Source organism: Hemibagrus wyckioides, linkage group LG06, assembly GCF_019097595.1.
Source record: "Hemibagrus wyckioides isolate EC202008001 linkage group LG06, SWU_Hwy_1.0, whole genome shotgun sequence".
In the NCBI taxonomy this organism is placed as follows: domain Eukaryota; kingdom Metazoa; phylum Chordata; class Actinopteri; order Siluriformes; family Bagridae; genus Hemibagrus; species Hemibagrus wyckioides.
The window spans coordinates 44,762,523-44,777,522 of NC_080715.1; the positions used below are offsets into that span (position 1 = coordinate 44,762,523).

The 15,000-nt window shown below is 38.0% G+C and overlaps 1 protein-coding gene across 7 annotated transcripts in view; it reads right to left on the reverse strand.

Annotated features, from left to right (window-relative positions):
* Positions 1-15,000, reverse strand: part of ptprk (protein tyrosine phosphatase receptor type K) — a 185,983-nt gene that overhangs the window by 89,050 nt on the left and 81,933 nt on the right. For all 7 annotated transcript variants that reach the window (XM_058391220.1, XM_058391221.1, XM_058391222.1 and 4 more), the window contains one exon: positions 12,884-12,999. In XM_058391220.1, coding sequence (XP_058247203.1) covers positions 12,884-12,999 — 116 coding nt within the window. The remainder of the gene's footprint in view (positions 1-12,883; positions 13,000-15,000) is intronic.

Consider the following 15,000-nt stretch of genomic DNA (forward strand, 5'->3'; position numbering starts at 1 on the left):
AAATCAAACTTTCACAAATAATAAAAATAACAGCAGAATGAAACATGGCTGTGTCCAGGGGCGTGTCAGGGGGCATGTCCGGGGGCGTGTCAGGGGTATGCTAACTGACAGGTTAATAGACATGTCAATAAACATGTTCATAAAAGTGTAATAGATGATAATAAACATGTGGATAAACATGTTGAGAGATGTTAAAAGCGTGTTCATGAACAGTACAGTAAACATGTGGGATATACACAGACACACACACATACATCCATACACACACACACACACATCCATAAACAAACACACACATCCATAAACACACACACACACACATCCATAAACACACACACACATCCATAAACACACACACACATCCATAAACACACACACATCCATAAACACACACACATCCATACACACACACACATCCACACACACACACACACACACATCCACACACACACACACACATCCACACACACACACACACATCCATACACACACACACACATCCATACACACACACACATCCATACACACACACACATCCATAAACACACACACACATCCATAAACACACAAACACATCCATAAACACACACACACATCCATACACACACACACACACATCCATAAACACACACACACATCCATAAACACACACACACATCCATACACACACACACATCCATACACACACACACACACATCCATAAACACACACACACATCCATAAACACACAAACACATCCATAAACACACACACACATCCATACACACACACACATCCATACACACACACACATCCATAAACACACACACATCCATACACACACACACACACATCCATAAACACACACACACATCCATAAACACACACACACATCCATAAACACACACACACATCCATACACACACACACATCCATAAACACACACACACATCCATACACACACACACATCCATACACACACACACATCCATAAACACACACACACATCCATACACACACACACATCCATACACACACACACACACATCCATAAACACACACACACATCCATACACACACACACATCCATACACACACACACACACATCCATAAACACACACACACATCCATAAACACACACACACATCCATACACACTCACAAACACACATACACACACACACACATCCATAAACACACACACACATCCATACACACACACACACATCCATAAACACACACACACATCCATACACACACACACATCCATAAACACACACACACATCCATACACACACACACATCCATACACACACACACACACATCCATAAACACACACACACATCCATACACACACACACATCCATAAACACACACACACATCCATACACACACACACACATCCATACACACACACACATCCATACACACACACACACATCCATAAACACACACACACATCCATACACACACACACATCCATAAACACACACACACATCCATACACACACACACATCCATACACACACACACATCCATAAACACACACACACATCCATACACACACACACATCCATACACACACACACACACATCCATAAACACACACACACATCCATACACACACACACATCCATACACACACACACACACATCCATAAACACACACACACATCCATAAACACACACACACATCCATACACACACACACACACATCCATACACACACACACATCCATACACACACACATCCATAAACACACACACACATCCATAAACACACACACACATCCATACACACACACATACATCCATACACACACACACACACATCCATAAACACACACACACATCCATAAACACACACACATCCATACACACACACACATCCATAAACACACACACACATCCATACACACACACACATCCATACACACACACACATCCATAAACACACACACACATCCATAAACATACACACACATCCATACACACACACACATCCATACACACACACACATCCATACACACACACACATCCATAAACACACACACACATCCATACACACACATATACATCCATACACACAGACACATCCATAAACACACACACACATCCATAAACACACACACACATCCATAAACACACACACACATCCATACACACACATATACATCCATACACACACACACACATCCATAAACACACACACATACATCCATAAACACACACACACATCCATACACACACACACATCCATAAACACACACACACATCCATACACACACACACATCCATAAACACACACACACATCCATACACACACACACACATCCATACACACACACACACACATCCATACACACACATATACATCCATACACACACACACATCCATAAACACACACATCCATACACACACACACACATCCATACACACACACACATCCATAAACACACACACACATCCATACACACACACACATCCATAAACACACACACACACACATCCATAAACACACACACACATCCATACACACACACACACATCCATACACACACACACATCCATAAACACACACACACATCCATACACACACACACATCCATAAACACACACACACATCCATAAACACACACACACACATCCATGAACACACACACACATCCATAAACACACACACACATCCATAAACACACACACACATCCATACACACACACATCCATAAACACACACACACATCCATAAACACACACACACATCCATACACACACACACATCCATAAACACACACACACATCCATACACACACACACATCCACACACACACACACACACACACACATCCACACACACACACACACATCCATACACACACACACATCCATACACACACACACATCCATAAACACACACACACATCCATAAACACACAAACACACATCCATAAACACACACACACATCCATAAACACACACACACATCCATAAACACACACACACATCCATAAACACACACACACATCCATAAACACACACACACATCCATAAACACACACACACATCCATAAACACACACACACATCCATACACACACACATCCATAAACACACACACACATCCATAAACACACACACACATCCATACACACACACACACATCCATACACACACACACATCCATACACACACACACATCCATAAACACACACACACATCCATAAACACACACACACATCCATAAACACACACACACATCCATAAACACACACACACATCCATACACACACACATCCATAAACACACACACACATCCATAAACACACACACACATCCATACACACACACATCCATAAACACACACACATCCATAAACACACACATACACACACATCCATAAACACACACACACATCCATACACACACACATCCATACACACACACATCCATGCACACACACATCCATAAACACACACACATCCATAAACACACACACATACACACACACATCCATACACACACACATCCATACACACACACATACATCCATACACACACATATACATCCATACACACACACACACACACACATCCATAAACACACACACACATCCATAAACACACACATACACACACACATCCATAAACACACACACATACATCCATACACACACACATCCATAAACACACACACATCCATAAACACACACATACACACACACATCCATAAACACACACACACATCCATACACACACACATCCATACACACACATCCATACACACACACATACATCCATACACACACATATACATCCATACACACACACACACACACACATCCATAAACACACACACACATCCATAAACACACACATACACACACACATCCATAAACACACACACATACATCCATACACACACATCCATAAACACACACACACATCCATAAACACACACACATCCATACACACACGCATCCATACACACACACACATCCATAAACACACACACATCCATAAACACACACATACACACACACATCCATACACACACACATACATCCATACACACACACACCAGTACACACACACACACACACACACATTCATACACACACACACACACATCCATACACACACACATACATCCATACACACACACACCAGTACACACACACACACACATATCCATATACACACACAAATATTCATACACACACACACACATCCATAAACACACACACACCAGTACACACACACATATCCATACACACACACACACACCAGTACACACACACACACACATATCCATATACACACACACACCAGTACACACACACACATCCATAAACACACACACATACATCCATACACACACACACACACATGCATAAACACACACACACATCCATAAACACACACACACACATCCATACACACACACACACATCCATACACACACACACACATCCATACACACACACACACACACACACACATCCATAAACACACACACACATCCATAAACACACACATACATCCATAAACACACACACACATCCATAAACACACACACACATACATCCATACACACACACACACACACACACACATCCATACACACACACACACATCCATACACACACATACATCCATACACACACACACACACACACACACACATCCATAAACACACACACACATCCATAAACACACACACACATCCATAAACACACACACACATCCATAAACACACACATACATCCATACACACACACACACATACATCCATACACACACACACACACACACACATCCATAAACACACACACACATCCATAAACACACACACATACATCCATACACACACACACACACATCCATACACACACACATACATCCATACACACACACATACATCCATACACACACACACATCCATAAACACACACACACATCCATAAACACACACACATCCATACACACACACATCCATACACACACACATCCATAAACACACACACACATCCATAAACACACACACACCAGTACACACACACACACATATCCATATACACACACACACACATTCATACACACACACACCAGTACACACACACACACACATCCATAAACACACACACACATCCATACACACACACATACATCCATACACACACACACACACATCCATAAACACACACACATCCATACACACACACATCCATAAACACACACACACATCCATAAACACAAACACACATCCATACACACACACACATACATCCATACACACAGACACACACACATCCATAAACACAAACACACATCCATACACACACACACATACATCCATACACACACACACACATCCATAAACACACACACACATCCATAAACACACACACACATCCATAAACACACACACACACACATCCATAAACACACACACACATCCATAAACACACACACATCCATACACACACACATACATCCATACACACACACACACACATCCATAAACACACACACACACATCCATAAACACACACACACACACATCCATAAACACACACACACATCCATACACACACACATACATCCATACACACACACATCCATAAACACACACACACATCCATAAACACACACATACACACATCCATACACACACACATCCATAAACACACACATACACACACACATCCATACACACACACATCCATACACACACACATACATCCATACACACACACATCCATAAACACACACACATCCATAAACACACACATACACACACACATCCATACACACACACATTCATACACACACACACACATCCATAAACACACACACACCAGTACACACACACACATATCCATATACACACACACACCAGTATACACACACACATATCCATATACACACACACACACCAGTACACACACACACACATATCCATATACACACACACACCAGTACACACACACACACATCCATGTATACACACACACAATCATACACCAACACACACACATTCATACACCAACACACACACATTCATTTACACACACACACACATTCATACACCAACACATTCATACACCAACACACACACATTCATTTACACACACACACATTCATACACCAACACACACACACATTCATTTACACACACACACACACAATCATACACCAAAAAACACATGTACATCACCACCATTTTAAATACAACCCCATTTTCTCTAAGGAGGAAGTATGAGTATGTGTGTGCGTGAGAGTGCGTGTGTAAGAGTGTGTGTATGTGTGTATGTGTGTGTGTGTGTGTGCGCATGTGTAAGCGGTAGTAGAGGAAGACTTTGTTCCATTTCCACATCAAACACTCTGTGTGTTGAAGAGCGCTGGAGGCTCTGCTCTGCCGCAAATTGAAAAAATGTCATTTACAGAATTTTTAATAAAAAAAAATAATAAAGGTCTGTATCCAGGTGAACACATGGACACACACACACACACACACACGCCTGGAATGAACTCTCCTCTGAGAGACGAATTAAAGCTGCAAGAACTCTTTTAATTTTCACTCGTCATACAGCAGACACACTCGTTACCACGGCAACGCACAAGGCATTTTTATTATCAGCTATCACTCAGCTCTGATCACGATCACACACACACCCATATACACACACATACACACATTCATATACACACACATACACACATTCATATACACACACATACACACATTCATATACACACACCCATATACACACACATACACACATTCATATACACACACATACACACATTCATATACACACACATACACACATTCAGATACACACACATACACACATTCAGATACACACACACACACATTCAGATACACACACATACACACATTCAGATACACACACATACACACATTCAGATACACACACATACACACATTCAGATACACACACACACATTCAGATACACACACATACACACATTCAGATACACACACACACACATTCATATACACACATTCATATACACACACATACACACATTCAGATACACACACACACACACATTCAGATACACACACATACACACATTCACATACACACACATACACACATTCAGATACACACACACACACACAGATACACACACATACACACATTCAGATACACACACATACACACATTCAGATACACACACATACACACATTCAGATACACACACATACACACATTCATATACACACACATACACACATTCATACACATTCATATACACACACATACACACACATACACACATACACACATTCAGATACACACACATACACACATTCAGATACACACACATACACACATTCATATACACACACATACACACATTCATATACACACACATACACACATTCATATACACACACATACACATACATACATTCATATACACACACATACACACATTCAGATACACACACATACACACATTCAGATACACACACATACACACATTCATATACACACACATACACACATACACACATTCAGATACACACACATACACACATTCAGATACACACACATACACACATTCAGATACACACACATACACACATTCATATACACACACATACACACATTCAGATACACACACATACACACATTCAGATACACACACATACACACATTCAGATACACACACACACACATTCAGATACACACACATACACACATTCACATACACACACATACACACATTCAGATACACACACATACACACATTCAGATACACACACATACACACATTCATATACACACACATACACACACATACACACATTCATATACACACACATACACACATTCATATACACACACATACACACATTCATATACACACACATACACACATTCATATACACACACATACACATACATACATTCATATACACACACATACACACATTCAGATACACACACATACACACATTCAGATACACACACATACACACATTCATATACACACACATACACACATTCAGATACACACACATACACACATTCAGATACACACACATACACACATTCAGATACACACACATACACACATTCATATACACACACATACACACATTCATATACACACACATACACACATTCAGATACACACACATACACACATTCAGATACACACACACACACATTCAGATACACACACATACACACATTCATATACACACACATACACACATTCAGATACACACACATACACACATTCAGATACACACACATACACACATTCAGATACACACACATACACACATTCATATACACACACATACACACATTCATATACACACACATACACACATTCAGATACACACACATACACACATTCAGATACACACATACACACATTCAGATACACACACATACACACATTCATATACACACACATACACACATTCAGATACACACACATACACACATTCAGATACACACACATACACACATTCAGATACACACACATACACACATTCAGATACACACACACACATTCAGATACACACACATACACACATTCAGATACACACACACACACATTCATATACACACATACACACATTCATATACACACACATACACACATTCAGATACACACACACACACATTCAGATACACACACATACACACATTCACATACACACACATACACACATTCAGATACACACACACACACACATTCAGATACACACACATACACACATTCAGATACACACACATACACACATTCAGATACACACACATACACACATTCAGATACACACACATACACACATTCATATACACACACATACACACATTCATACACATTCATATACACACACATACACACACATACACACATACACACATTCAGATACACACACATACACACATTCAGATACACACACATACACACATTCATATACACACACATACACACATTCATATACACACACATACACATACATACATTCATATACACACACATACACACATTCAGATACACACACATACACACATTCAGATACACACACATACACACATTCATATACACACACATACACACATACACACATTCAGATACACACACATACACACATTCAGATACACACACATACACACATTCAGATACACACACATACACACATTCATATACACACACATACACACATTCAGATACACACACATACACACATTCAGATACACACACATACACACATTCAGATACACACACACACACATTCAGATACACACACATACACACATTCAGATACACACACATACACACATTCAGATACACACACATACACACATTCAGATACACACACACACACATTCAGATACACACACATACACACATTCAGATACACACACACACATTCAGATACACACACACACACATTCATATACACACATACACACATTCATATACACACACATACACACATTCAGATACACACACACACACATTCAGATACACACACATACACACATTCAGATACACACACATACACACATTCAGATACACACACACACACATTCAGATACACACACATACACACATTCATATACACACACATACACACATTCATACACATTCATACACACACACACACATTCATATACACACACATACACACACATACATATACACACACATACACACATTCATATACACACATACACACATTCATATACACACACACATTCAGATACACACACACACACATTCATATACACACATACACACATTCAGATACACACACACATTCAGATACACACACACACATTCAGATACACACACACACACACATTCAAACACACACACACATTCAAACACACACACACATACACACATTCAGATACACACACACACACATTCAGATACACACACACACACATTCAGATACACACACATACACACATTCAGATACACACACATACACACATTCAGATACACACACATACACACATTCAGATACACACACACACACATTCAGATACACACACATACACACATTCAGATACACACACACACACATTCATATACACACATACACACATTCATATACACACACATACACACATTCAGATACACACACACATTCAGATACACACACATACACACATTCAGATACACACACACACACATTCAGATACACACACATACACACATTCATATACACACACATACACACATTCAGATACACACACATACACACATTCAGATACACACACATACACACATTCAGATACACACACACACACATTCAGATACACACACATACACACATTCAGATACACACACACACACATTCAGATACACACACATACACACATTCATATACACACATATACACAAATTCATATACACACACATACACACATTCATATAAACACACACACACATTCATATACACACATTCATATACACACATACACACATTCATATACACACATACACATATTCATATACACACACATACACATTCATATACACACACACATTCAGATACACACACACACACATTCAGATACACACACACACACATTCATATACACACATACACACATTCAGATACACACACACACACATTCAGATACACACACATACACACATTCAGATACACACACACACACATTCAGATACACACACACACACATTCATATACACACATACACACATTCATATACACACACATACACACATTCAGATACACACACACATTCAGATACACACACACACACATTCATATACACACACATACACACATTCAGATACACACACACACACATTCATATACACACATACACACATTCATATACACACACACATTCAGATACACACACACACACATTCATATACACACATACACACATTCAGATACACACACACATTCAGATACACACATACACACATTCATATACACACACACATACACACATTCAGATACACACACACATTCAGATACACACACACACACACATTCAGATACACACACACACACATTCAGATACACACACACACACATTCATATACACACATACACACATTCATATACACACACATACACACATTCAGATACACACACACATTCAGATACACACACACACACATTCATATACACACACATACACACATTCAGATACACACACACACACATTCATATACACACATACACACATTCATATACACACACATACACACATTCAGATACACACACACATTCAGATACACACACATACACACATTCAGATACACACACACACACATTCAGATACACACACATACACACATTCAGATACACACACATACACACATTCAGATACACACACACACACATTCAGATACACACACATACACACATTCAGATACACACACACACACATTCAGATACACACACACACACATTCAGATACACACACATACACACATTCAGATACACACACACACACATTCAGATACACACACATACACACATTCATATACACACACATACACACATTCAGATACACACACACATTCAGATACACACACACACACACATTCAGATACACACACACACACATTCAGATACACACACACACACATTCATATACACACATACACACATTCATATACACACACATACACACATTCAGATACACACACACATTCAGATACACACACATACACACATTCAGATACACACACACACACATTCATATACACACACACACACATTCATATACACACACATACACACATTCAGATACACACACACACACATTCATATACACACATACACACATTCATATACACACACATACACACATTCAGATACACACACACATTCAGATACACACACACACACATTCAGATACACACACATACACACATTCAGATACACACACACACACATTCAGATACACACACATACACACATTCATATACACACACATACACACATTCAGATACACACACACACACATTCAGATACACACACACACACATTCAGATACACACACATACACACATTCAGATACACACACACACACATTCAGATACACACACATACACACATTCATATACACACACATACACACATTCATATACACACAGAACTATTAACAGTGTAATAAACACAAATACATGATGAACTCTGCCTCTGTTTCACTCAGTGACTTTATTCAGGAAATATAAAATAAATGCATCTCACTTTTTTCTTTTTTTACTTTTAACACACCTTGTAAAAACAACTGATGTTTATATATCAAATATATACAATTTATTTAATTGCTTAATTCAATTTATTTGATTTTTTCATGTACTTTTTCAGTATTTTCAGCTAATAATTTGTTTTTTATTTATTAAGTTATTTATTTATTCTTTTTTTCCCTTTTTGGATGTTGTCATTCAAATTCATTTTCCCTTTAATTTTTAATTTATTCAATTATTTTCCTTTTTTTAATTTATTTTATTTTTATTTTACATTATATCTTAATTATTTAATCATATCCCTATTTAATTTTTAATGCTTTATCTGAAGCTGAATAGAGCTTGTTTATTTACATTTTCTTTTAAAAGAGGAAGATTTCTTTTATAACTTTTTTTTATCAATTTACATTTTACTCATTTCTTTTATTTTTTATTCATATAAAATAAAAGTAAATGTTATCCATCTATAGATGTTTTTTTGTTTTATAAAAAAAAAAGTTCTTTTTTTCATTTCATTTTTCTTTTTCTTTTTTTTTTTTTAAAAACCAAAACCATAAAGATGAAGACTCCCTCTTTAAGCCGTTATTTGTCTTGTGATTTATTTGATACTTTTAATGAATATTTTTAAATTAAAATCATTTTTTTCTCGTACCTGGAGCCAGAGTTTGTTATTGACGGCGTCCCTCACGGTGGCGATGCACTGAAACGTAGCGTTCTGTCCTGCGTTCACCTCCACATCCCCCAGCCGCAGGAAATGAGGCGATTTATCTACACACACACACACACACCAAATATCACCTGTTTAGATGAAATGATTGACCGCCCTCCTGACCAATCACAACCCCTTCATTATAAAGGCAGCACTGAGCTCTATATACAATGTGTCAGAGTAGGGGACTTCATCTAGGAGACTTCATCATCTCATCATCTAATGTGCTTCATCTAGTGGGTTTCAACTAGGGGACTATATTTTAACGACTTCATGTAGGATCCTCTCATCCTCAATCATCTCATCTAGGGCACTTTGTCTAGGGGACTTCATCTGAGGCAATTAGTCTAGGGTGGTGTATGTAGGGGGCTTCATTTTAATGACTTTATGTAGGGGGCTCTAGTGGGCTTCATCTAGTAGGACTTCATGTAGGGGACTTCATCTAGCGGGCTTCATTTATTAGTTTTATCTAGGGGGCTTCATCTAGTGGGCTTCATCTAGTGGGCTTCATCTAGAGGACTTTATTTATTAGTTTTATCTAGTGGGCTTCATCTAGTGGGCTTCATTTATTAGTTTTATCTAGTGGGCTTCATCTAGTGGGCTTCATTTATTAGTTTTATCTAGTGGACTTCATCTAGTGAGCTTCATTTATTAGTTTTATCTAGGGGGCTTCATCTAGTGGGCTTTATTAATTAGTTTTATCTAGGGGGCTTCATCTAGTGGGCTTCATCTAGAGGACTTTATTTATTAGTTTCATCTAGCGGGCTTCATTTATTAGTTTTATCTAGTGGGCTTCATCTAGTGGGCTTTATTTATTAGTTTTATCTAGTGGGCTTTATTTATTAGTTTTATCTAGTGGGCTTTATTTATTAGTTTTATCTAGTGGGCTTTATTTATTAGTTTTATCTAGTGGGCTTCATCTAGAGGACTTTATTTATTAGTTTTATCTAGGGGGCTTCATCTAGTGGGTTTTATTTATTAGTTTTATCTAGTGGGCTTCATCTAGAGGACTTTATTTATTAGTTTTATCTAGTGGGCTTCATTTATTAGTTTTATCTAGGGGGCTTTATCTAGTGGGCTTCATTTATTAGTTTTATCTAGTGGGCTTCATCTAGAGGACTTTATTTATTAGTTTTATCTAGTGGGCTTCATTTATTAGTTTTATCTAGTGGGCTTCATCTAGTGGGTTTTATTTATTAGTTTTATCTAGTGGGCTTCATTTATTAGTTTTATCTAGTGGGCTTCATCTAGTGGGCTTTATTTATTAGTTTTATCTAGGGGGCTTCATCTAGTGGGCTTTATTTATTAGTTTTATCTAGTGGGCTTCATTTATTAGTTTTATCTAGGGGGCTTTATCTAGTGGGCTTCATTTATTAGTTTTATCTAGTGGGCTTCATCTAGAGGACTTTATTTATTAGTTTTATCTAGTGGGCTTCATCTAGAGGACTTTATTTATTAGTTTTATCTAGGGGGCTTCATCTAGTGGGCTTTATTTATTAGTTTTATCTAGTGGGCTTCATTTATTAGTTTTATCTAGTGGGCTTCATCTAGTGGGCTTTATTTATTAGTTTTATCTAGTGGGCTTCATCTAGTGGGCTTTATTTATTAGTTTTATCTAGTGGGCTTCATCTAGTGGGCTTCATCTAGAGGACTTTATTTATTAGTTTTATCTAGTGGGCTTCATCTAGAGGACTTTATTTATTAGTTTTATCTAGGGGGCTTCATCTAGTGGGCTTTATTTATTAGTTTTATCTAGGGGGCTTCATCTAGAGGACTTTATTTATTAGTTTTATCTAGGGGGCTTTATTTATTAGTTTTATCTAGGGGGCTTCATCTAGAGGACTTTATTTATTAGTTTTATCTAGGGGGCTTCATCTAGTGGGCTTTATTTATTAGTTTTATCTAGTGGGCTTCATCTAGAGGACTTTATTTATTAGTTTTATCTAGTGGGCTTCATCTAGAGGACTTTATTTATTAGTTTTATCTAGTGGGCTTCATCTACTGGGTTTTATTTATTAGTTTTATCTAGGGGGCTTCATCTAGTGGGCTTTATTTATTAG